The 26,744-nt window shown below is 45.7% G+C and overlaps 1 protein-coding gene across 1 annotated transcript in view; it reads left to right on the forward strand.

The window, feature by feature from the left end:
- Window positions 1-26,744, forward strand: part of LOC144813884 (solute carrier organic anion transporter family member 1A2-like) — a 1,119,068-nt gene that overhangs the window by 471,856 nt on the left and 620,468 nt on the right. Inside the window, exon 7 of the mRNA XM_078674060.1 lies at window positions 17,939-18,037. Coding sequence (XP_078530186.1) covers window positions 17,939-18,037 — 99 coding nt within the window. The remainder of the gene's footprint in view (window positions 1-17,938; window positions 18,038-26,744) is intronic.

The raw sequence follows: 26,744 nt of genomic DNA on the forward strand, positions 1-26,744 counted from the left end.
AGAGTTCCAACGTGTTGGCATCTCCTGGATGAGTGCTTTGACTAGCATTCTATGCTCATGTTAAATGATCTTCAGCTGCTTCCGAGCTTTAAAAGAATGGCTGAAATGTGTGCATATTCTTCTGCAGGTGGTCAGTAATTTGCTGACTTGGTCTTCTTTTTTCAATAATGTTAATGCAGTGTGCCAAATACAGGACCCTGAAATATCCACCATCACCCATGGCCTTAGCTATATTTCCGCCATTGTCCATCGCGACAAAACCATTGTTAAGCCCTCTTGTGCGCAGCCATTCCAAGACCATGTGGTTAAACTCTTCCAAAATGTTTGCAGCAGTAAGAGATTTCTCCATGGCGAACATGGCTACAGTTTCATGTTTTTGAGTAGCATTAAAAATCTCAGCAGTGTCAACAACACCTGCTGCAGATATCTTTTCTCTAACCCCCACAAAAGAGATCCACTGTGCAGGGATGCTCGTTTAATCAGTGGCTTGGCAACTGGTCCACATGTCTGTTGTTAGGTTGATATTGTGAACAAGACTCTGCAGTAACTGTGGCGAAATAGGACTGGCTGCAAACCTTCCATTTTGGGCAAATGGCTGTCACAAATTCAAGGAAACCCACCCCTTCCACAAAAGAAAAGGGGAGAAGGTCCAGCGCTAACATTTTAGCCAGCTTCACATTGTACAAATGTGCCATTGGACAGTTGTGTTCATACTGCCCCTCTGACCTAAGCATGCTGACAATGGTAGGCTGGATTTTTTCCCTTTATGGTGCAGCTGATGCAGTTGACTTCTTGAACCCAGTTAGGCTCAATGACGCACTTTTTTACATTGCGGTATTCTGTTGCCTTGGTGTCTCAGCCTCACTCTTACTACAGTGCCACTGAGATGTTGCTGAAGATGTAGGTGGTACCACTACACTGCTGGGGACAGGGCTACTTTGTGTACCAGAGAAAATGTCTCCCTCTTGTTCACCTTCCACCGCGATCATATCTTCTTCTACTTCTTCATCCCCACCAACAGCAATAGGTGAAGTTTTACTTTTTTGTGCACTAAATAGGTGCGCCTCCCACTGGATCATATGGTGTTTTTTCAGATGGGTTGTTTGGCCTCCGGTACCATAGTTTGTACCAAGCTTACCCCGACTAACACCTTGTGGACAAATTGATAATATAGCAACATTCTCCTCCTAACTGCTGACCGAAAAGAAGTCCCAAACTGGGGAGGTAAACTTTCTTGTGCTGCTGGAGGTGCCACTTGCAATGCCGGATGAACTGGAGTGTGTGCCTGGAATTTGACCCTGTGCAGTTACAGTACCACTACCTACTGAGGTGGTGGTTGTGCTGGATGTAGGTCCCTGCTGGGACTTTGCAAATGCAAATATGTAAGCTGGAGGTCGTCCTAGTGTTACCTGTGTTGGTGGTATCCATGCCACATCTCTCACAGCAATTTGGGATGGGATAATAATAATGTCGGTCTCCGTCTCCATCTCTACTGGGGTGGGAGTGATCTTCATGATGACTGGCTCATCATCATCCTACTCTTCTACAGCTTCCTCCATAACTCCAAGGCTTTCTGGAACCTTCATTGTCCTTAGCCTTGTCGCATGGCGTGCCTCACTCTCAGACTGAGCTGGTGGGTTCCAAGTGGTATCTAGATCATCAAAAGGGGGGCTCGAAGAAGTTGATGGACTAACCCTCCTTTTCCTTGCTGGGGATCTGGAAGATGATGGATCTTCTGAAAGAGTGGCTTGCTCTTCTTCCTCTGCAGGAAGCTCGATTTCCTGAACTGCCCCTACTTCAGGAGGGAAACTACTATTGTGGGCTGTTGTTGCGGCTGTTGTTGTGGCTGTTGTTGTGGCTGTTGTTCCAGCTGTTGTTGCCCACTTATCTGCTGAGTTTCCGCCTGCATTTATTTACTTTGCGATAATGGCATTTCAACATCACTGCTCGTTGGCGTTTGCGCAAGTAGACTGGCTACCTCTGCAACAGTCATGGGCTTGGGCCTAGGTTGGTGAGGTGGGCATGCTGATGTGGAGATGCTGCTCCCAGCTTGGTCCCCGGACACCGCTGATGCAGGCGTAATTTTTGTTATCCAAAAAACAGCTTGGGCGGCACACGGGTCTTGGTAAGTGGCAAAAAACGATGGATTTGGGCACAGATCTCTCTACTGGGGTGAATGTATGACATTGTTCTGCATTCTGTCCATCAACTGCTGTTTTGCACTTGGTGTGTGGCAGTGCCACTTCCTTCTCCTGTTCCATCTTCTCACTGGCATCTTTCTTGGTGTTGGATGACCTGGTACTTTTCTTTGGGGCTATCTTCTTCTTACAATGTCAGCAGGATGCAGATGCCCACGTTGCAGCGATGTCTGGTCACACATCACGTGACGTTGTGCACAGCAACACTTCTGTCTGGCAGTACAACGGGTGATGATGACACCACCTCCTCAGTCTTTTGTGCACCTAAAAGCAAAGAAGCCAGAAGAACTTCAGCGAAATGTTGCATTTCTTATGGTTCAATTACTACTAGTACAAACAAACAAATATAATACATAACGTAGTGTGTGGTGGTCACACTTGTTAGTGTTATATTATTACATTTTATTAACTCTCCCTAGGAATGCTCTCTTACCCCACTTATCATTGTCAATGCCTCCCTTGCTCAAGGCATCTTCCCAGCGGCTCTCAAGGCATGCTAGATCCTCCCACTCCTAAAGAAACCTACAATAGACCCAGAAGAGCTTTTCGGCTTATGGCCTAAATCTCACCTACCTGCAAAAACAGTCTATGTTGAACTTCTAAATCAAATCGGTGTTTATCATCCACTGCACGACTACCAGTCTGAATTAAGATCATGCTGCAGCATGGACATTAATTCTTATACATTGTAGACGATAACCTCTTGATCATAAATCAAGATGGCCCCTCCATCCTGATATTGCTGAACCTCTCAGTTTTCTTTGACAAGTTGACCATCCCAACCTCATATGCACCATGAAATCTTGAATGAGATTCACCTAAAACATCCTTCATTGGTTCTCCTCCTACCTTTCCAACCAGCACGTATTTGTTGGCATGAGCCCCTCCTGCTCACAAAAGATCTCTACCACCTCTGGGGATCCCCACGGTTCCATCCTGTTTCCTGTCATATTAATCCTTTATATGAAGCTTCAAGGAGCTCAACACACAGATAGGAGTATTGAGGTTCAGTAATATGCCAGTGATACACAACTCTGCTTTATATCCTTCCTTGTTTCAAGCATCCAATGTTTCAAATACTGCTTGCAAATTATCCTGACCTGGATGTCTAACACCTACCTGAAGCTCAACCCAAGCAAGACAGATTTCTTGTTATTTGCCAAGAACAACAAGCAAGATGTAGTACAAACCTGACTCAATACATGAACCTTGATGGCTTTAAAACCCAATTTTGATCTAATGCCAACACACTTAGATTCTCCTTAGACATCAACCTCACCCTCAAGGAACACATTGTAAAAATAAGGATAGTCTAGTACCAGCTCTCTCTTCTAAAGAAAATCAAACTGTGTATTTCAGAAACAGGCTTCAGAACTGCTGTCCAAGCCCTTGTCCACTCACATCTGCTTGGGAGTAAAACACTATTACATGGCCGCCCAGAGCACATACTGGCACCCCTTGGGGGCATAATACACACCACAGCATGTTTCATTCATTGCCTGAAGTAATATTATCACATCACCCCTGTACTGATTGCATTCCAGGAACTCCACATGCCAGCCTGCACCATCCTCAAAACCAGCTGCGTCATTTGCATAGCCATGAACCAGCACCCCTGTCTTGCAGACAAGTTCACCATCTGTGGTAGTTCTTTGCACACCTCCAGCCAGGCACCACTAAATTGCAGATTGAGAAGTGCAAAGAAGAAAAAACAAGTATTATCTTCAATCTATGCATCCAGGAACTGGAACTAAACTCATGTATCAGGACCACATCTTTACTGCTTCAATTGAAATGAGTTGAAGATTCACCTCTTTAAAGAACTCTAAATTACAATGCATTAACTGTCCACAACCCAGCTTTCTCTCCTATTACTCACTGACTTTATGACTGTCTTTGATAATGTCCAGCCCTCTGCTGCCCTTTGCTAAGGTTTGCGCCATAGAATTCAGTGCACATAGGTACAAACATACTAACGGATTGTGAGAAAGACAGTGTGAATTGTGGTGTGGAGGAGGTGGATTGTTCAATGGATAAAATTGTACTGTCCCAGGGAAGAAACTGTGTCATCTGATTTAGCACCATTTTCTGCCTACCCAGCAGCTTTTCATGTGTGGTAAATAAAGTATTGGTGGTGGTTTGACCCTCTTCCATTGATTTATTTAGGTCATTATGGATTTCGTTAGCAATTCATGATCCTTCTCTGCAATACTGCATGATGCTTCCGTCCTCTATACAAACTTGTATATTTCTCTTGACTGGGTAGAATGTCTATAATATCAGTTATGACTGACAAACTTTCTGAATACTTTGAGTAAGTGTTGATTAGTTTCTTCAGATTACTGATTCACACAGTCTGGTCATCGTCCGATGGAATATGCGTAGCACAATTTAGTGAGACTCTACCGCATGAGTTATTTCTATCGTACCAACTGTAATTGTTTGAATTGCACAGGAGTACTGTGTACTGTGAATGGTTTACTCATTGTTGGTACTGGTAGCATGGGTGTATATATTGGTATTGTTATCACACTCATCAGTAGTGGCATTGGATGGGAGCCTTTGCCACTTGTTAATGCCACTGACTTAAGTTGGACGGATATATGCATTTTGTTTGGACTTTGCACCTTTGAAGGAATTGACCAGTGAATTTAGCTCGTTGATGCCATAGAGGGCTTTGTTTGCATAGTACATGATGCTTTTGAGGCTTCTTTACCATGCAATAGAGTGGCCTGATGGGTTTTGGCTAGTGCATGAAGATCATATGGGTTCATACATATTTAACTGGACATGTTTAGAGTAATCTGTGGTGATACAACATTCTAGCTAATATGCCCTTTTGGAATATGGTATTTCCTTCCCTTTGTACATTTGAAAGGTATGACATTTATTTAAAAATTTCAAGATACCAGTGTGACTATAGACATTGATGATTTTAGAAGGAACACTCTAAGGTAGACTTAATTTATCACACTGGTTCTTAATGTGCTACTAATGTGCCACTATGTTTATATCTAGTTTTGAACAACAGCTGAGTGGTGGCCAACTTATGATGTAGAGTTACAATGTGATTTGTGCAACTTGGATATGTACATCTTTTGGAAGGTAGTACAACAGGTCTATAAGATGAGATATAGCACCAATATTTCTTAGTATGTCCCATTCGGCATAAATAATTTTTAATCCAATGGAGTGTTAAATTGACTTATTTTTTTCAATAAAATGGGTTATTAGTTGAGGTGTATGTGAGTTCTTCTGAAGTAATGAGTTCAACACGGTTTTAGGTCCCATACGCAAGTTCAGTAAATGAACTTAGGCTAAATCCTTGATAGCTATGCCACAAAGCAGACAGGCTAAAGCTCTAGAGGCCTTTTCAGACTTTTCAGACTTACTAGAGCAGTCCTACCTGTTATCATCATAGGCTCCCAGGGGCAATGCTTAAGGGTCAGCACTCACTAAAGCAGAGGACACCAGCAGCGTCCATTCCAGGTCAATTTCCTAATTTCAAATGATCATGCCAGTAAAAAGGCCTCTTGCACCTTGTTGTGTCCCTGAAGCCAAAGAATGCCAGCCAACTGACCCTTGGGGTTCGCTTTTCAGTCCTGGACACAAGTGGAGGAAGGTCCAGGCTTTCATGTCTCTATTTAGGTCACAGACCACAGGTCTAGTATTCTTCTTCCTATTTGCATGTTTAGATGTGTTCTGAGGAGCTGTGGGTGAGGTGCCTCTTTTGTAGGATTCATTCGCCAGTTGTTGTTGGTGACTCTTGCACCCTTCTGATGAAAAAGGGTTCAGGCAGATCAGGTCGTTTTACCCCTTTTCTAGGTTTGCCCGGCGTTAGCCGCTTCTCACCCAACTCACGATTACCAAATAAAGAGGCAGGCGCTGGAGACTGGAAGGCAGGAAACAGGAGTTTATTTCCGACAGAACAGAACACGTCAAATCCGACAACAGGGTATCTTCTCGAGGTGCTCTAACAAGTTTCTCTACGGCTCTGTCTTTTATACACAGGTTTATGATGCACAAACATTCCTATTTGCAATAAAGATACTTTGAAGTACGAAAAGGCATGTTTGGAATCCCAGCTTCAGGCCTATTCCCATACCGGTCGCTCTGATGTTGTTTTCCCCTCCCAAATGTAACATGTGATTGTAATCTGCAGCCGGACATTCCAACAGGACACGAGGGCAAGAGGGGTGGTCGGATCTAAGGTTGGGCAGGCGATAAGATCACGTTTCGCTATGCGGGGCCGGGGGGGGGTACATCCACGAGACCTAGGTTTATGACATGGGACTGGGTCGAGAGGCCAGGTGTAGCCGGGGGGGGTCATCAGAAGAGAACAAGGGTGTTCCTGGGAGGAATGCAGGGGTGTCGATCAGATCTAGGGGTGTGAAGGCCTTGATTAATCACCGCTCCTCTGATGTGAGGCGAGGTCCTACTGTAGGGGCAATAAACTGCATCTGTTGGACTAGGTGATGGCCTGGGATCAGGCCGGGCAATCGGGCAGGGAGGAAGAGGTTACCAAAAAGGGCCTGTTCTATGGGTAGGATGAAAGAGCGAGGGGGGCAGGGGTTCAGCACGGAGACAGGGTCGTGTTTAGAGGTGCGTTTATGGCCCGAGCAGGAGAGACTGGGGGCTGCCGGGGCGCGGGGGAATACTCGCGAGGCTGGGGAGTGGGGGAGAGAGAGAGAGAGAGAGAGGCGCAGGTTATTGGCAGTGGGCAGAGAGGTCATAACACACAAAATGGCTACTATCTATGTTCGTGATGGGGCCTAAAAGGGGACAAGATGGCAGGGCCACTGTTATGTGACTTTCGCTTTACCTTCAACAGTGGCGAGGGTGAACACAAATGAACGCCGCTTATGTACATATACATTGTCGTTTTCCACAGTCGCCACTTTTTAACATAAGCTAGGTCATTTCCATGTTTATCATAACTGACGGGGTGTACATATAGTTGTGTGTTATCAATGAAATAGCGTTTGTCAATACTGGTGGATTTGCGTACAACCGTGTGCAGTTGATGCGACATACGAGGTGGAATACATATAAATTTACATTTGTCGTATTTAAAAAATGACCGATGAAACATTTTACAGGCAAAAGTGGTTGAGGGAGGAATTTAGTCCAATACAAGCAATTAGTCCAAGGGGGGGGGGGGGTAGAAAGTTCAGGAAAAAAAAGGGGGGGGGTCTTCATCACAGTGTCTTTTTAGTAGTGAGCCATCACTGGTAGGTTCTGGTAGTTCGTTTTCTTCCGTTGGCGCTGTTGAGCACCGGCGGTGGAGCTATAGGTCCAGCTCGGGTCGTTCTTTACACGTCGCAGGGTGTGATCTGTCCTTTGCTGTTAGGCCACAGTCCTGTTTCCTAACTAATCTCCTTTAAGGGTGCCTCATGCTAGGCACCTGCATTTCTTTCTCTGAGTCAAAATCCACGTGGAAAGGATAAAAAAGGGGGGGTTTTGTCGGATAATCGAGGGAGGAGAGGGCGGAGTGGGACCGGATCTTTGAGACAAACCAAGGGAGCAAAGGGTGATGCGCAGGCAGGTCCATCAATCGGGCTCAAAGGGACGGGGACTTCTGGCACGCATGGGTCAACAAGTAGAGGGCTTCAAGGCAGCCCTCCATTCCTTCGTTTTCTGCGTTTGAGAGTGGTGCATCGTCCCGCGTCCCGTTGCTCTGCGGCTCCATCTTAGGTCGAGGTCACACGCGCCTCATGATCTGTGGCCAGGCTGTGCGTCACGTCCGGCCCCTCTCCTCCGGTGACTGTGTATCCTTGAATGGGTACAAAACAGGTTTTAGCGAACTGGCAAGAGAAGACATTTATACATTTCAATTCCGTCCCAGATCTAGGTAGTTGGGGGTACGTTTCATCGGTCACGGTCAGGAGTTATCACTGTGGAGCATGTATACAGGCATGTCTACTGAGTTGGTACTAAGTCTATTTGGCGTTCATTCATGACGTATGTGGCTTTCTGACCCTAGCCCTGGCAGTCTTCTATCAACATGAGAGAGGGAGATAGTGGCTAAACATTCTTTTCTCGGGGGGGGGCAACAGTTAATCGGGGTCATCAGTTATACTTCGTGTTATGGAGCTGGGGCCAATCGGGAGAAAACGGGGAAATTTTGGACATCCGTACTTGGGTGCAGAGGGGTGGGGCAATCTGGGCATTGTTTCTAACGAGCTGAGAACAGAAAGCCACTGACATATAGTCCTCCTGCAAGAAGGCCAGATTAGGGGAATTCAGTCGTCTTACCTGTCCTTTCCTTCATAGCCAATTCAAGTTCCATCATTTTACAGAAAGGAGAGGTAGTAATATGGCAAATTACAATTGTTTTAGTTTCTGTCAATTTGCCGAACACCTTTGTGTTCGAAAACCAATTAGGCTCGTTACCACACAAAGGAAGAGGGAACAGGGGGACCCTCGGAGGGAGAGTCGTCCGTATTTTAAATGAACTATTCGGTACACGTACAACATGAAGAGAGAGAAAAAGAGAGAGAGAGTGAGAGAGAAATGTGTACAATAATAGGCCATTTAATGCGCACACAACACAAAACAGTAGGGGTCATGTTATATAGAAACACAGACTGAGGGACAACGTAAATCCATATACTACGTACACATGAATTCAGGCGGGGGGGGGTACATGTATTATATACAGAACTCAAGACAAAACATAGAACAGTACTTGGCCAAAGATATTTCCTCCTGCATGCTGCGCATCCTTAGTATCCTATTTAATTCGCCTGGCTGTCTTTTGCAGTTGGCCTCTGTCGCAAATACTTACGCTTTCGTCAGTTGTTCGGGAACTAACCTGGTCGGGCTAGTACTTACGGTGGGATCTTAGGATCGTTTTTAGCGAATGGGTATCCAGGCTGAGGCAACGGGGGTGTCAGTCGGGGGAACAATGGGCAGTTTCGAGTTTCACGTCTATGAGGGTGCAAGAGGGAGGTGGTAAATCTTAGACATTTGATCATTTTCTTAGTCTTCCAGGAGGAGGGTACTTGGGTAAACCTCACCCTGGAATAGTCCTGAACCTTACCCTATTTAGTTACCGTATGAACCTACTCGTAGGTGCACGTCATTCTTGGTTGCATTGTTCGTCGTGTATAGGCGCCATGCTCAGACCCCCTTTTTCCCCATTCCATCGGTCGTTCGTTCATCACTCAAGTCGTACGAGAACATCTCTCTTATCGAGTCAACGCGTGCAACGTATGTCCAGTCGAGTTACACACATCCGGTCATACACACGTGCATTCATATCACCAATATTCATCATGTCCTCGGGGCAGTCCCCATGGTTAATGTATCATTTTTCCCCGCGGAACCCTGGCGTGTTGCTTAGGTCTTCTCCATGCTTTAGTCGATGTTCCGATGTGACCTGCAGAAAGAAGGGGAAGAAGAAGGGGTGGGGGCAGCGTTTTAAAACACATCTGCGCGCATAAACCCAAAAAGGCTTTTACTTACCACGTATTCGACCTATCTCCGCGGGGTGCAGTCCCTTCCATCTCAGCGTTTTAAGCCCAGAGGGACTGGTAGTGCGGGAGGCATAATCATTTGATGGGCTGTATATTGCATAGATCGCCCACGTGTGGTATTGCGGATCTTGTGTAGGGGGGGGGGTCGAAACAAAAGGGCAGTCAGTGTAAAGTGGGGGTGAACTCGTGTTCTCCTTCGAGGAGGCGGGGTGGTCTACAGTGTACCGGGTCTGGTTCAGGGGCATCTGAAACAATTTCCCTGAGATATGTGGCATACAAAGTAAAACAGAACACCGGGACCTTTATCGATTGCCTTATGTTGCACAAAAGGTAAAAAAAAGAAACACACGCAACAAACTTGGACCATTCACATTTTCAATATTTCTGGGTACCTTGCTTTTTAACCTTTCAGTAATCGACTTGCTTTATTTCGCCTGTATTCTACGTAGATCGGAAACAATGACTATGTATTCGAACTTACCAATCCAAGAGCTACGATTATATTTGTTTTTCACAAAATCTTTATTTAAAAAAATGTTGACGTACAAATGCAGGCCTACAACCACGTGGGCCAGCCACGGAGCAGACTGGAACTGTACATGAGGGCATATTTATTTGGGGAAAACATAACTGAGTCGGTGGTCGTTTTATTTCATCAAGGTACGATAAGTGCAATAAAATCATATCGAAAATTCATTGTGGACAAGTACCATAAGTGTCAAAAAAATTCGAACTTTCAATAATACTGTCATCAATGATGCGTCAGAACTTAATATCAATTCATTGTCCGAATGTTCAAGCAATACTCATCCCCTCCCGCCATGTGCTTCAAAAAACTGCATACATATCTCATGATATCAAGCCTGAGTATCCGGAACGCAACGGGGAGTTGTGAGTTTCGTTTGTACCGGCGCCATTTTGGGTGGGGTCAGGTGGGTCCAAGTATAGTCAAAATGTCTCCACCAACTCGGGGTTGGACCAGAATCTCTTTCGGCTGTCCAGAAGTTCCGTTAAGGGGCAACAGAAGGGACCGGTGACATGAACCATCAATGAAAGAAAAGGGAGGGGGCAACAATCTTTCCTACCGGGTCATACAGGTGTTCCACCGGAACTGATCAAATCAGTAGTCTGCAGGATTTTTGGTCATTCAAACTGAGGCTGGCGCCAGCATGAGAGCGCCAACGTCTCGTGGCTACGTCTTGGTCGTTCCGCGGGCAATCATGGCAGCCATTCCCCCACGGGGGGCAGTCGGGGCCCGCGGAGGTCGAGGGCCCTCCACAGTTCTCGTAGAATCTTCAAAGCTGAGGAGAACGCATCTGGACGGGGGCCCATTTTCTGGTTGACAGGCAACCAGGCCACCTTTTCACGCCAGGCCCATTCCTGCAAAGTCGACCGCCATTTTTAGGAGTTCTGCAGCTACCGGCAGTCACTGGGTCAAATGAGCAGACGGACTCCAGCCTGCCGGGCGAGGCGTCGTTGCACCGCCACAGTGGACGAGACGCTGCTGGGTGAATGGAGCGTCGCTGCACCGCAAGAGTGGACAAACCCTTTGCCGGGTGCGTGGAGCGTTGGGGGTGCAGCTGAGGGGCCTCCACCTGGGGAGGCGGGAGAGGCTCGTCCGCGCCGCCTCTCCCTCCCAGTGCACCCCACGGCGTCTCGCTGACATTTGTTATGGCCGGACCAGGCGATGAAGAAGAGGGGGGTGTCGGAGGCATATGCAAGACATCCCTCCCCCCGTGGCCTGCAAGGCGCCGAAAGAAGAAGGGAACGGGAAGACCAGTACATTTCGGGTCGGGCCCATGCCTTCTCCGGCCGATGGCGGCCGGCCGCTCTTTGCCACGGCCCCAGGAACGGGTCCCTTGGTTCATCCTGGGGACAGACCTTGGCGCGTGGTGTCGCCTCTGGACTATTCGCGTAATGGTCCTCCACCCCAGGCCGCCGCCGCCGCCGGCTTTTGTAGACTTTCTGACGCCCAAAAACCTACTAGAAAGTAGCCCAAAGTAGCCCAACATGGATACTTTGGGGAAGGAGGGACAGGAACGGCGTCAAGCAGACGGCGAAATGCATTGTGGGTTCGTTGTTGCAGCCGTTTGCCATGTAAATAGTTGTTTAATATTTTTGTTCAAATAAAAACGTTTTAACCTGTTACTTTGCTATAGTGTTGTATATTTCTAATATTTGCCTAGGGTTTGTCGTTAATTGGGCGGTCGGCGGTGGAGCCGAGCTGTCTTGCAGTCGTCATGGCATTGAGTTCGGCTTTCCTCACTAGTTTCATATTTCCTGAGGGGTTGTTCCTAATGCTTCCATTTCAGTGAGGTCGAAAAGAGATCTCATCAGTGGCCTACTGATTTTACTCGATTCCTTTTGTTTTTCATAACGATTTTTATGTTCTTTTATTTGCTAGCACGATACAGCGGCTAATCCGCATTTTTCTTTATATATGTCCTTTTTATTAGGGGTGTCCTCCGGTGGAGCCAGATGGTCTACCTCTAATAAATGGTCCGGGCTGAACCAACTACTGAGCAATTGGGAGAAGATAGGCATGACGGGTTACAACGGGGACAAAAGTCAGCACTACCTATCCTTCACTACTTTGCGGAGACTAGATAGAATATTTCTATTCTACAGTATTCGCAAATAGGGAATACCCAAAGAGAGAACCAATTCCAAACAGTCAAGTTCGAGACAAACAATCAATCAATCAAATTAGGAATAAAATAGGCGCGACGGGTTACAACGGGGGCAAAAGCCTGCGCTACCTACCCTTCACTATCTGCAAAGAGAGAGATCTTCCTGTTCCTCTCTGTTTGTAGGCAGAGAAGATCCTTTCCGAGAACCAATTCCGAACGATCAATGTTCGGTCAAACAATCAATCAGTGGGGGATAAAAATAGGCACGACGGATTACAACGGGGGCAAAGGCCTGCGTTACCTATCCTTCACTATCTGCAAAGACTAAACAGAGTATGGCGACTCTGTGCTTGTTTGCAAATAGAGAATGATCCAAAGAGAACCAATTCCAAAACAATAAATGCTTGGATAACAATCAATCAAATGGAGAGGGAAATAGGCGCGACGGGTTACAACGGGGGCAAAAGCCTGCGCTACCTACCCTTCACTATCTGCAAAGGGAGAATACTCCTATCCTTCCCCGTTTGCAGACAGAGAATTTCTCAGAACAAAACAAAACAAAACAATCGAATGCGTAATACTAGTATTTTCCAATGACATTCAAACAGTCAATTCGCAATTTGTCGTGTTACACGACCTTACCCGGACCGTATGGACAGTTTCTCGTCTTCCGTTTCCAGCGCCCGATCGTCCTCTATTCTCCGTAATTGCTGTGGCACTCCTGATGGTTCCCAGTCAGGACCGTAGATCACTCGAGAGAGGTCTGCTCAGAACCAGTGAAGTTCGGATGATCGGCTGCCAGACAAGGGTCTATCGGGCAGGAGCTCTTCCCGATCGTTGCAGTCGTTCACTCTGTCGTTGGGACCTCTCTCACTGGATCCACGTGTCGCTGATGGGCCCCACGTTTGGGACGCCAATTGATGAAAAAGGGTTCAGGCAGATCAGGTCGTTTTACCCCTTTTCTAGGTTTGCCCGGCGTTAGCCGCTTCTCACCCAACTCACGATTACCAAATAAAGAGGCAGGCGCTGGAGACTGGAAGGCAGGAAACAGGAGTTTATTTCCAACGGAACAGAACACGTCAAATCAGACAACAGGGTATCTTCTCGAGGTGCTCTAACAAGTTTCTCTACGGCTCTGTCTTTTATACACAGGTTTATGATGCACAAACATTCCTATTTGCAATAAAGATACTTTGAAGTACGAAAAGGCATGTTTTGAATCCCAGCTTCAGGCCTATTCCCATACCGGTCGCTCTGATGTTGTTTTCCCCTCCCAAATGTAACATGTGATTGTAATCTGCAGCCGGACATTCCAACAGGACACGAGGGCAAGAGGGGTGGTCCGATCTAAGGTTGGGCAGGTGATAAGATCACGTTTCGCTATGCGGGGCCGGGGGGGGGTACATCCACGAGACCTAGGTTTATGACATGGGACTGGGTCGAGAGGCCAGGTGTAGCCGGGGGGGGGTCATCAGAAGAGAGGAAGGGTGGTCCTGGGAGGAATGCAGGGGTGTCGGTCAGATCTAGGGGTGTGAAGGCCTTGATTAATCACCGCTCCTCTGATGTGAGGCGAGGTCCTACTGTAGGGGCAATAAACTGCATCTGTTGGACTAGGTGATGGCCTGGGATCAGGCCGGGCAATCGGGCAGGGAGGAAGAGGTTACCAAAAAGGGCCTGTTCTATGGGTAGGATGAAAGAGCGAGGGGGGCAGGGGTTCAGCACGGAGACAGGGTCGTGTTTAGAGGTGCGTTTATGGCCCGAGCAGGAGAGACCGGGGGCTGCCGGGGCGCGGGGGAATACTCGCGAGGCTGGGGAGTGGGGGAGAGAGAGAGAGAGAGAGAGAGAGAGAGAGAGAGGCGCAGGTTATTGGCAGTGGGCAGAGAGGTCATAACACACAAAATGGCTACTATCTATGTTCGTGATGGGGCCTAAAAGGGGACAAGATGGCAGGGCCACTGTTATGTGACTTTCGCTTTACCTTCAACAGTGGCGAGGGTGAACACAAATGAACGCCGCTTATGTACATATACATTGTCGTTTTCCACACCTTCCCTCTATTCCAGCACATCCTGTTTGTCTTACTGCAAACTACCCCACAGTGCACTATTCTGAGTAAAATCCACCATGGTAGCACTGTTCTGCCCTTAAAGGGTTCTGGTGAACTCATCAGGGGTATGTGTGGGGAAGAGAGCAATAAGTTATTCATTAACCCTAACAAACCTGTTCTAGTACCATTTCTCCCTCCCACTTGGCTGGTGCTACGTTGACTACAATTGGCCATGACATAAAGACTTTTCTTCTCTAGGTATCCCTTTACACTTAAGTATCAATGAGTACGCCTTATCCTGGTCTCTTTCAATTTAATGAAAATCTTCGACCTCTCACCAGCTGCTCTTCCTGAAATGAGAGGAGCCACATGTCTCACACTGTAGTCTTCCTAACAAAAGTCCTATGCCATTGTTTCAATTCTAGGAGCACTTTTCACACCTCATGAAGCTGAAGCACTGACTGAGGCCAGCTGCTGGCAGGCTGTTTGGTAATTAGCCGACTGGAGGTTTACTGAACCTCTACGTTTGTAAATGTTACCTTTCATAAACATTTATTAGAAAAAAAATTAAGTACGTTTATAAATATTAAAAATAATGGAATTACCATAGTTTTTCTCATAGAACAGGTACAGCCCTTTACAGAAAATGGCTATTAGGGACGAATCGCTGTAGCTACATGCCAATATTAAATCCTTACCACTTTTAAATATAGGGTGTCCTACCATGTGGGCTATAAGGCCTACTTAGAGGTGACTAGTTTAATCTTTAAACGTAGGGTTCTTTTTTGTGAAGAGTATTATTATGAAAGATTCTGCTGCAGCTTTAAAAGCTGCAGCAGTAAGGCTACACATGTATCAACAAAGCCATTTTCTATTGTGGAGAAGTGTGGCTCACTGGTTAGAGCGGCAGACTCTGGAGCAGAGATCAGGCCCGGGACCAGGGTTCAAGCCCCGACGCGGCAGGGTCTTGAGCTCAATGTCCGCGGACTCGATAATTCTCGCCTCGGCGCCTACTCTAATCATGGGTCCCGCGCTGCAACTCTGGGCAATAGCTTGCTTAATCTCCACAACAGCCCCTACAACACTGGGATGCCTGGCTTCACCTTGGGGGTGCCCAGGAGGGGCTTCTCACAGGGAGAGCCAGGAAGGGTTCCACAGCGTTATACAGCGCCGGGACGACCTGTTGGGGCAGCTGTGCGCTTTACAAAATACACTACATTTTACATTGTCAGCCTAGTGGTTGGAACACCATGTGCTGCACTCCACAGGTGACATAACATGACCCATGCGTATTTTTCTGAACCATATGTAGTATGACCTGATGAGAATGTGAAATATTCCTTTTGGGGAATTTTTCATGTTTTAGAAAGAAGGGCACATGCACTGGGGACGGGACATAAGTGCCCCATTGTGCAGAGTTCAATAACCAGCAATTTTAGTAGGCAATAATAACAGTGGTCATGTAAAAATAGAAATGTTCTTATCATTTTATGTTCCCTTTTGATTTAATTTGAGTTAAAAAATGAAAGTGGGATTAGCTCTCTCTACTCTTTCTACAAACTCAAGGGCTCCTGCAATTCTAGATGTTGATGACATATCCAGGGTACACAGTGTTTTTCCCTTTTTCCTCCCACAGCTTCGGTTGCATTTTTTGCAGTGCCCCTTTGACCATGTTTTGCCGCAATATTTTGCTCTGTTCTCTTGTAGTCATCATAATTAGCTTCTTCCAAATCATTTGGATAAGTTGACACAGTTGTGACTTTCTCTGCGATATTCCTCTAAATACGTGTATGTGTCCTGAGTGGTGCCTTATATTAGATGCTCCATAAACTGGTTGTCATTTTTTTCCAGTTAGTCTGGTAAGTCCTCCAATTTTGCATCACTGAATATTTATTTTTGGTTCCTGCTGCGGTCAATGGTGACTATTTAGCCCAGGGTTTGCTTTGCAGATTGGCTAGTAGCTGAGAATGGCTCTGGATCCTACCAATGGATTTGGAGAATTAATCCAGTGATTACTACAACTGTTTGCTGCTGTTATGGTACAATGTACTCTGTGTAACAAACAGCATTGCTGGTACATTGCAAGATCCATAAATCAAGGGGCACAGTTACTAAACTTTCACACAACACAGAGCAGTAAGCTAAGTGGCTGCACTATGTTGCTTGAAAGGGAGATTGCAGAAACCCTCCATATTTGCGAAAATATGGAGCATTTACACTACCCTTGCACTGGCACACTGTGTTCAACCTAGCGCCAATGTATACACACTTGCACCAAAGTGTAAGGGACACCTTCCTGCACAAAAACAATCCTTAGATGGATTTTCCTCTTACTATGTGTGCTGCAGAATATAGCACCAGTGCAAAGAAGAAATACCGAGGAGGAATAAAGATATTTCTCCTCGTTATGCCTCACTTGGGAAGGTGGAGCATTTTGATGCAGTCCCAGGTTTACAAGCCTTTGTAAATCTGGAAATGTGGAAAATCAATGGGTGGATATGTGGGAACGCCCATGCTTCACCCATGGAACGCCTCTGAAGTTAAAATGTAACATAACGTAATGCATCACAAGCAGCGGCCTTGCATTACATTTCTTTACAAAGCCACACAAAGTGGCACAAATCAGGCCTTTGTAAGTATTACTGAAGCTTTTTTGCCTTGCATGATGCAAGGACAACGCAAAATATAGGCCCCAATTTTGGCTTGCTCGTACTCTTCTATTAGCTGGAATGTAAACATTGTTTTTTCTGTGCATATGCTAGACACTGGGTGGGAGACATATCGAACATCAATATTTACTGCACCTGAAAATGACACAATTTCTTTTGTATATACTAATATATTGTTTATTTCAATTTTACATTGCACTTTCCATACCTTCCAGGTGTGGTAGATTTTGCATATGTATTGCAAATCTTGTAATGAGGAACAAAATGTATCAGAAAAGTCTACTGATGGTTGCCATGAGGCTTAAATGTGAACAGACCTTCTAGCAAAAGCAGACCTGCCGACTTAAAAAAAAAATCACCTTGTGAAAAGTGGCGTGGCTGTGCAAGGGGTAGGTCCTTGTGCTGTCAACTACTTCTCTAAGAGGCACTTCTGCCCCTTCCACCCTCAATTACCCCTGCTCCAAAAACAAACAAAGAAGTGAACAAAAGTTTGCAGAGGCAGCTGCCACTAATGTCCTGAGGTGTTTTTTCCCCATCCTTAATTGACATCAGCTGCTCAGAGCCTCCAAAAACAGCTAAAAAGCCACCATTGTGCAGTGGTGTCCCGATGTTCCCCTCCCACCATGTGATATTAGCTACTCACTGGATGACCATGTGAGGGGAGCTGGCACCGTATGAGTTGGCAGGTCTGCAAAACTGTGTAGGACATCCCTACTTAAGCATGTAGACTCATTGATAACTGGTTCATTGAAAAAAGGAACTTGCGTGTTTTAAAAAGCTAGTGTATTTGACTGTTGCAATGCTTTAATTTCTCGTCCTGTAAAAGGTGTTACAACCTAAAACACACATATGTTTGTGCTTAAAATGAAAAAAAGCATTAATGTGTTCATTGTAAACATTATGCATTTTTTTTCAGGCATTGTACATGCTGTACAAGTCGCTGGCCCTCTGATTGGTTCTTTAGTGTCGTCATTCTGTCTTCAACTGTATGTTGACTTTACATCTACTGATCCTGGTAAATGAAACATTTCACTATATTGACCTTGAAAATGTCTGAATTGTAAGTAGTTAGGAGGCATATATACAAGCCCCTATCGCCACAGGACCGTCACTTTTAAAAACGTGGCGATAGGGGCTTTGCGTTAGTTACAAGGTAGAGCTAAGCCACATTCAGTGTAAATGTGTAAATAAGGTACTCTTTCAAGCTGTGCTTAGCGTGAAAGGGTGGGCAATGGGTGGTGTGGTGGGCGTTCTGCCGCAACACTCATTGATTTTGATCCTGCACCCGGAACACATCCGTCTGCCTGGACTGTTCTACATTCTGTCTCCAGCTGCCCCCTACTGGCCACCTCATTCCTTTGCACGAGTGTCTCCCCCACTGTTCGGACGATGCCCTTTTTGGTACCCTACATCCTCCTGATGCCCCTACCTGTACCGGGACCTACTCCTTACCACCTGCCTCCATTCAGCCTCTGGGTTGCGGCTTCTGGGCTTCACTGCACTCAGATTCTCTCCCTGTACTGCCTGCTCCTTGATTAGATACTGCCCTCTACATCCACTATGCTAGGCCCTCCCTGGCCTACCAGACCATCCTCCCATGATGGCTGGATCTGGCCTGATTGCTACTGGTGCAACTCCTTCACCATCACTTACCCTCTCAACATTTCCAAGTCCACTGCTAAATCCTTTAAACATTCCCTCCTGAGAAGACACCATGAGACTCTGATCTCTGACCTGTACTTCAACACCGACAGGGGCATCATCACCAATGACCTCATGTTCTATACTAGGAAAACAGCATTTTGGCGCACCACTATATTTAACGTACTTAGTGTACTCAATGCCAGGAACATTCCCGATGGTTCCAAACTCACGATCGTGACTTCCTAAATCCTTAAAGTTGACCATACCATTACCGCTTACAAAAATGGCATTGCCATGATCCAAGCTTCAGACATGGATCTCAATAAATTAGCTGACTACTTCTACTTCCTTAAGAAACAAGTACTTCACTCCTCCACGCACCCCGTGGGCCCGCCATCGCCCCCTGACTCCCATCGCAGTGCCGATCCACTCAACTTCAAATCAATGAGTAGGGCCTCCCACCTAGACCTACTAATGCTGCTGCCACTCCCCATGCTACACCCTCTCTCCCTCCCACAGGTCAGATTAGCACGAACCCTCCCAACGTGTTCTCCAATCAGTCCAAATCCAGAGTTAGTATCTCCCCTAATGCATTCAGTGAACCTCCCTTCACAACCCACAACCTCTAGCATCCGCCATTGAGCCTACACAGCCGCCCCACCTCCAATCCTCGCTCTTCACCCTCTTGCTTAGTAACTAACATTCACTTTACCCTCAGCTCATCTAACTGTCCCCACAACAGTCCAGGAACCTCCTCCTCTCAGAGCTTGCCTAACTCCTCCCAGTAACCAAACCATAGGGCGGTCGAGTTCTCCCGCATAGCCTCCCGTTCAAGCCAACAGACCTTGTCCTGACCCCCTGGTCCCCTTCCTGCAAGCACAACCTACACCTTTGGACTTTGAAACCCTGAACTCCAGAGCATCTATCATTGTTCAGAGAATCCAGAAATCCTTGTTTAATTTGAAGAACCTCCTTCTCATCACTGAACACTCTATCACCACCTTCAAGCCCTTCCTTAACTCAGTCCTTCCCCTGCTCTTCACACCTACCCTCCATGCCCGTGCTGCTGGCCAGCCAACACCTTAACCCTCGCAAACTTCTTGGAGGAGGAAACTGTAGCCCTCCTCTCATCCTACATAACCTCCCCTGATGCCCCTGTCCTCCTGTCAAGGAAGTGTACTGCCTGATCCCCACTATCGCTATCAACAAAATAGATCATCATCCTTCTGTAACAAAGGGGTACAGCAACAACTTAACACAAGTACTCTTATCCTCCCCTTCTTACAACATTCGTACCGATGCTTCACTCTCTGGCCTCCTTCTTAACTGCCGTTTAGCTGTGAGACACACCTCAGACAACGCCACCCTCATTCTAAGCCACAAAACCGATGTAGCCATCCTAACCGAGTCGTGGCTCAATGATTTCTCATCTCCTCACCTTGATTTACTGGTCCCACTCAGCTATGACATCATTAGACTTGATAGACAAATAAAAAAGGGGGAGGCATTGCATGCATCTACCGCTCAGACCTCCATGTCATAGAACTTCATGCACATCCCTGGGACTCCTGTGAATATCTTACTCTCTACATTATTAACAACGCTACTCGGTTATGCAAATTGCACATATTATACCACCTAACAGGCAAGAACGACACTTTCACGGATCTCCTCATGGAAATCGTCCCTGTTAAGATCTCCCCCAACTCCAATGACATTTTCCTCGGTAACTTTAACCTGCACTGGAATTACCCGAATGACTCAAGTGAGTGGAGAAGTGTGGCTCAATGGTTAGAGTGGCAGACCTTGATGCAGAGCTCTGGCCCGGGACCAGGGTTCGATTCCTGCCTCGGCGGGTCTTGGGCTAAAATTCCTCTGACCTGATATTCTCGCCTCAGTGCCTATTCTAATCATAGGTCCCACGCTGCAACTCTGGGCAATAGCTTGCTTAATCTAGGCAGCGGCCCCAACAGCGCTGGTATGCCTGGTTTCACCATGGTGGTGCCCAGGAGTGGACACTTCACAAGGAAAGCCAGGAAGGGTTCCTTAGCGGTATGAGTACAAGCGCCGGGAGACCCGGTCAGGGTAGCTGCGCGCTATATAAGTACAAAAACAAAAACATTTTACTCCCAGGTCAATGCTGTCAAAGTCTTCTTTGCAGACCAATCACTCACCCAAGCATGCTCCCTGACTAACCACACAAAAGGCGCCACTTTGGATTGGATAATCACTAAGGCATCAGCGGTCAGGCTGAATTCAAGAGACCCATGTGACTGGTCAGACCACCACATCATCACTGCCAAAATACCTGACTTCTTCCTGAAAAGACTTGGGCAACCGGTGAAACCAAAACGCTGGGTCAGAGTGACACTGACACTAAGAGACTTAACCTTGAGAAGCTGACAGCTCGCTGCAAGAATGACCCCCCCCCCCAAATCTATCTAAGGTCAATGACCTCACAGAGATCTCCAAATCAACTATGACTAACATATTGGATGACCTGGCCCCATCAAAGCTCAAAAAGTCCCAACTCAATGACAAAAACCCCTGGTTCAGTGGACCCCTCTATAGCGAAAGGAGAGCTCTCCATCTCAAGGAAAGAACCTGGAGACAGCACCCCTCAGCCTCCCAACTTAAACTTCTCCGTCAGGCCAGAAATACTTACAATAAGAATATCCTCAGGTTCAAAAAAGAGTTCTTCAAATCATAACTGGAAAATGCCAAGAACAGACCCCGCAAACTCTTTAAAATAGCCAACCTTCAATCAAACAAACTAGCGAAGTCTTCAAAAGAAACAACTAAATCCCTAAAAACTTGCAATGAGTCTCCTCTTTCTTCACAACCAAAATCAACTCGCCAGGTAAAAAACTCAATGCTACCTCAAACTTCCTTCCCCCTCCTACTGGGACCCATCCCTCCTCTCATCCCCTCCAAGCAACACCCAAAAACAAGGCTCACAGGTCCAACTGTGAACTTTATGATGACCATTCCATCTCAAAAATTCTATCCTCCTTAAAACCAAACACCCACTTCAACACCCTATCTCCGCCAACTGCTTGGCAGTGAACTCCCCACTCATCGTTCCCATCTGGACTACAATTATCAATGCATCCCTTCTTCAAGGGTCCATACCTGGCCCCTGAAAAACGGGCAAGTCATCCCCCTCCTAAAAAAAACACTCTGAATCCGGAAATTCCAGACAGCTTCAGACCAATTTAGAATATTTCTCTTCTTGCAAACGTCCTGGAGAAATGTGTGAAGCTGCAACTAAGCCAAAACATTGTTAATTTCAATTTACTTGATGATTCCCAATCTGGGTTCAGGCCTAGGAATAGCACGTAAACTAATATTCTTCACATCGTAGACGATGTTCTCCTTCTGGTTCTCTCCTTGGCATTCAAATGCACCCAGAGATTCTTAGTCAACAACAACCTATAACCACACGGAATAACCCCACAGTGCTCTACAAAGGCAAGCCACTGTACAATTGCCTCTGGGTGGAAAAAGGCATTTATTTTCCTCACCAACTCTATGAAGGGGCAGACCCCCTATCGCTCAAAGACCTTCAATCCAAAACTAATCTTAACTCCATTGAGTTCTATACCTTTTTGCACATAAAAACAGCACTCACCAAAGCAAATCTCTCCTCTAATCCTCCCTCCCTTCCATCCTATTTCACCAGACTAAACAGGCTCGGACACCAAGTGTCATGGATTTATAAACTCCTACGACCACGGCATTCCACTCTCACTGCTCCTATCAAAAAGTTCTGGACATCATGCTCCCCTTTCCCTATCTCAGATACAGACTGGGTCAAAATCTGGGATTCCTGCATGCGTCACAAAATCAGCCCCACATTATCGCAAACTAAATACTGGCTTCTCCATAAAGCCTTTTGGACGCCGGTGCGTCTTTTTGCCCACAATATCAGGCCTGACACTTTCTGTTGGAACTGCAGCTGTGTGGAGGGTGACCTGGAACATCTTATCCTTCAATGTGAATGTGCAGCCCCTTTCTGGGATAAAATCTTTGATTTTACAGATAAAGTCTTTGCTTTCCCCCCACCTAGGGAATTACCTTACCTTGTCTTTGGGTTTCTCAAGAGTGAGTCCCTCAAATACGATGATAGGGCCATGCTTGATCTTCTACTCCCCGCTGCTATAAAAGTGATACTTAATAATTGGAAAGACACACGGAACTATGCTGGCTGGTTAAATTGGGTAATAAGGCCCTTTTGCAATCTCCTTGGTGCCCCCCGCGCAGACGTTTATGGACCACCCTGACAATTACTTTAGTGCACACAAGCCTCCCTGAACCAATCCCTCATTACCTCGTACAACTAGCTGTCATCTTGACCTCACATGCCTCATTACCCCCGTGACGGGCTCACTGTCCTGCAGTAATGTATATATTGCTGTTCACTTCCTTTCGTGACGACAAATTGTGGACAAATCATGGGTTGCTTTGGCTGACTCTGCTAATCTATGTGCTCCTTGTAAGTTTTGCTTCATTCATTTTATTGTTTTGTGCTGTAGTATTTATTGTTATGTTGCTTATGGGTACCTATTATTGTTCATTTTGGCTCTTCTTCAATTTTACATCTCAATTGTATGCCTTGGAACCTTTTGCTCACCACTGTCTGTACCACACTTCTTTGCCATCAGTAATTTTATTATGTTATGTTTCCCTTTTTATGTCTGAAACTACCAATAAAATCTTTTGAACAACAACAACAACCTATCTGCTCCTTCCCAAATCTCTATCGGTGTCCCTCAAGGCTCTACTCTGTTCCCCACCCTCTTCAATCTCTACCTTGAACCATTAGCTGAAATTCTTTGCACGTCCAATATCCCTTCCACATGTATGCCGACGATACACACGAGATATACATCAAAATCTCTTCTCTTGAGGAGATTACCTATCTGAATGATGCCCTGAAACTGACTGTTCAATGGCTCGCCAACAACCAGCTCAAACTGAATGTCCAAAAAACGGAGTTCCGTCTCATCTCACGAGAGAACTTGGCAAAGAGCCTACGACAGTGAAAGTAAAATGATATATAAACAGACATTAGCTGTCTATAAAAAAAAGATTTTTGAGGCCAAAAAGAACTTTTATGGAGAACAAATTGAAAGCGCAAGATACTCCAGCAGACAACTGTTTGAGGTGGTGAAGTCATTAGCTGATAAATCATATGATCTGGCCCCACCACCCTCTCAGGCTTTTTGCAACGCCTTGGCAAATTTTTTCTTTTCAAAAGTGAATGACATTTACGCCGACTTTGCTATTATCAATAAACCAATTGATTTGGTACCTACTCTATCTAATAAACAAACTGAGTGCTCATTCATCCACTGTAGAGAGGTAAAGGAGGATCAAGTTATAGACATTTTCAGGTCAATTAAATCAGGCTCGACCCTAGATCCTTGTCCTCCCATGATTTTTCCCCCTATAATCGACTTAATAAGTGACTTTACCATGCAAATCTGTAATGCGATGTTCATATCAGGTGTTTTTCCTGATAGATTAAAGAACACGCTACTAAAACCTCTTCTAAAGAAATCAGGCTTGGATAAAGAGTTACTAAAGAATTATAGGTCAATTGCTAGCTTGCCTTTCTTAGCCAAAGTGGTTGAGAAAGTAATGAATGTTCAGCTTTCAGAATACATTGAACAGAATGATTTGCTCGATGAGTGACAGTTTGGTTTCCGGAAAATGCATGGAACCGAGACTGCGCTCATCAAGGCAGCTGACGATATCAGGGCCATTAGGGACCAGGGTGGTACAGCGGTGCTGGTTATGTTAGATCTGTCCGTGGCGTTCGACACGGTGAATCATTCCATCTTGATTGACCGTGTCGGTGAGCTGGGTATCCATTCTACGGCTGGAGCCTTGCTTACTTCCTTTTTGGCAGCGAGAACACAGGCAGTAACTTTGGGGCCTTTTAGATCGGCCGACCTAGCGCTACCAAGTGGAGTGCCGCAGGGGTCATCCCTAAGTCCGACACTTTTCAACATTTATGTGTCGGACTTAGCTAGGGTTATTAAGATCTACCGGATGAGTCTTACCACTTATGCTGACGATACGCAGATGGTGCTAGCCATCAACAAAGATGGAGAAGAGGTGGCAGCTTGGTTTCAGGAAGGCATGTTGGCAATTAAGGAGTGGATAGCCTGTAACTGCTTAAGGTTGAACTCAGAGAAAACTGAGATGATAATTTTTGGTAAACTTTTTCCCATTTGGTCATCAATTTGGTGGCCTCCGTTACTCGGAGTATTACCATCTCCTGTGCAGAAAGTCCGAAATCTAGGAGTTATCTTCGATGAGAAATTAAATTTCATCGATCATGCTAATCAAACAGCTTCCACAGCATTTTGTAAACTCAAACTCCTAAGAAAAATAATTCCATTTCTTTCAGAAAATGGAAGGAAAATGGTGGTGAGCTCACTGGTACTGTCAGCCTTGGATTACTGTAACGGTTTATTTCTGAATGCTCAAGCTCGGGTGGTTGCCAAGCTCCAACTGGTCCAGAATGCTGCAGCGAGACTGCTATCTGGGACCCCCAACTATAAACCGATTACACAGGCAATCAGGAGCTATCACTGGCTGATGGTTAAAAACAGGATTAAATTTAAAACACTGTGTCTCACCTTTAAAGCCATCCAGCAGCGTGGGCCGCAGTACTTAAACAGAGGCTCTTGCTATATCGCCCCAATAGACAATTAAGGTCAATTAATTATTTTCATCTGCTGGTACCATGAGCGAGGACAGTCACTTGGGGAGACAGATGTTTCACCATCGCTGCAGCCAGACTCTGGAATACTCTTCCACTTGTGATAAAAGCCACCCCTACGTTGTTACAATTTAGAAAATTGGTAAAGACATGGTTGTTTGACCAATAAGTTTCACCTCCCCCTTACTATATCCCATGATTAAAACTGAAATTGAGCATATTGAGGTACCTACGAGTTTTCAGCGCCAAGACGCCCAAGGGCATATGATGCGCTTTATAAATTTTAAAAATAAATAAATGAATAAATCTTCCCCAAAAAATATTCCAATGACATACTGGTATGGATTAATTCGATCACAGCACTCAACAGCACACCGACCATAGTGGGCTCTGCCAAATCTCTTGGAATACCTTGGACAGCAAGCTGAATATGCGTGAACACATCAACTCGACTGCCAAAACTGCCAGGTTCCATCTGATCTACTTACGAAACTAAAACCCTTCCTTGAAATCACTGACATAAAAACTGCAGTTCAGATGTCAGTCATCTCCTACCAAAGACCTCAATGACCCCTCTAAAAGCTTGTCTTAACGCAGCAGTGAGACTCCTATCTGGTTCTAAACAATTTGACCACATTTCACCAAATCTGAAGGCCTTGAACTGGCTTCCTCTTGAAGGCAGAATCCAGCTCAAGTTGTCTGCATCACTCACAAAGCCTTGTACACGAACGCCCTGGCATATCACACCCAGAAAATTGTGATATCTGGGAGATACAGAAACTCCGGGTCCACCAGAGACCATGTGCTCCAACCACCCCACTTCTGCAATAAAAAAGAAATATAACTGTGTGTTCTCTGGGGCTGCACCAATAATCTGGAACTCGCTACCTACCTCCATAAGAAGAATACCTTCTCTTCCGCTCTTCAAAAAGCAAGCAAAAACCTTCCTAATGAGCAAATTCATCCAATAATTCTCCTTCTTTACGCATACCGCCTTTTTCATGGCTTTGTTTCTGTGCATAATATCCCGTATTGCTTGTCCCTCTGCGTGAACCAATTCTCACTCCTCCTAATGGTCTGCCGGTTCTCTTTGTCTTTTACTATCACTTGTATACATTTGCTGGTTTCCTCTTTTTATTGATGACATGTCGCTCGCTGATTTTGTACTGTAATATTTATTGTACATAACTCTGGCTTTGTCCTACTGTAATCAATTCCCTAACCCCCTTCCTTGTATTTTGCCTTTGCTTTTCCTGTATGTAACATTTTTATTATTATTATTATTATTATTATTAAAATTTATAGAGCGCGTAGTCACCCTGAGGTATCCCAGCGCTGAAGAACC

Source organism: Lissotriton helveticus, chromosome 1_1, assembly GCF_964261635.1.
Source record: "Lissotriton helveticus chromosome 1_1, aLisHel1.1, whole genome shotgun sequence".
NCBI classification, from domain to species: Eukaryota; Metazoa; Chordata; class Amphibia; order Caudata; family Salamandridae; genus Lissotriton; species Lissotriton helveticus.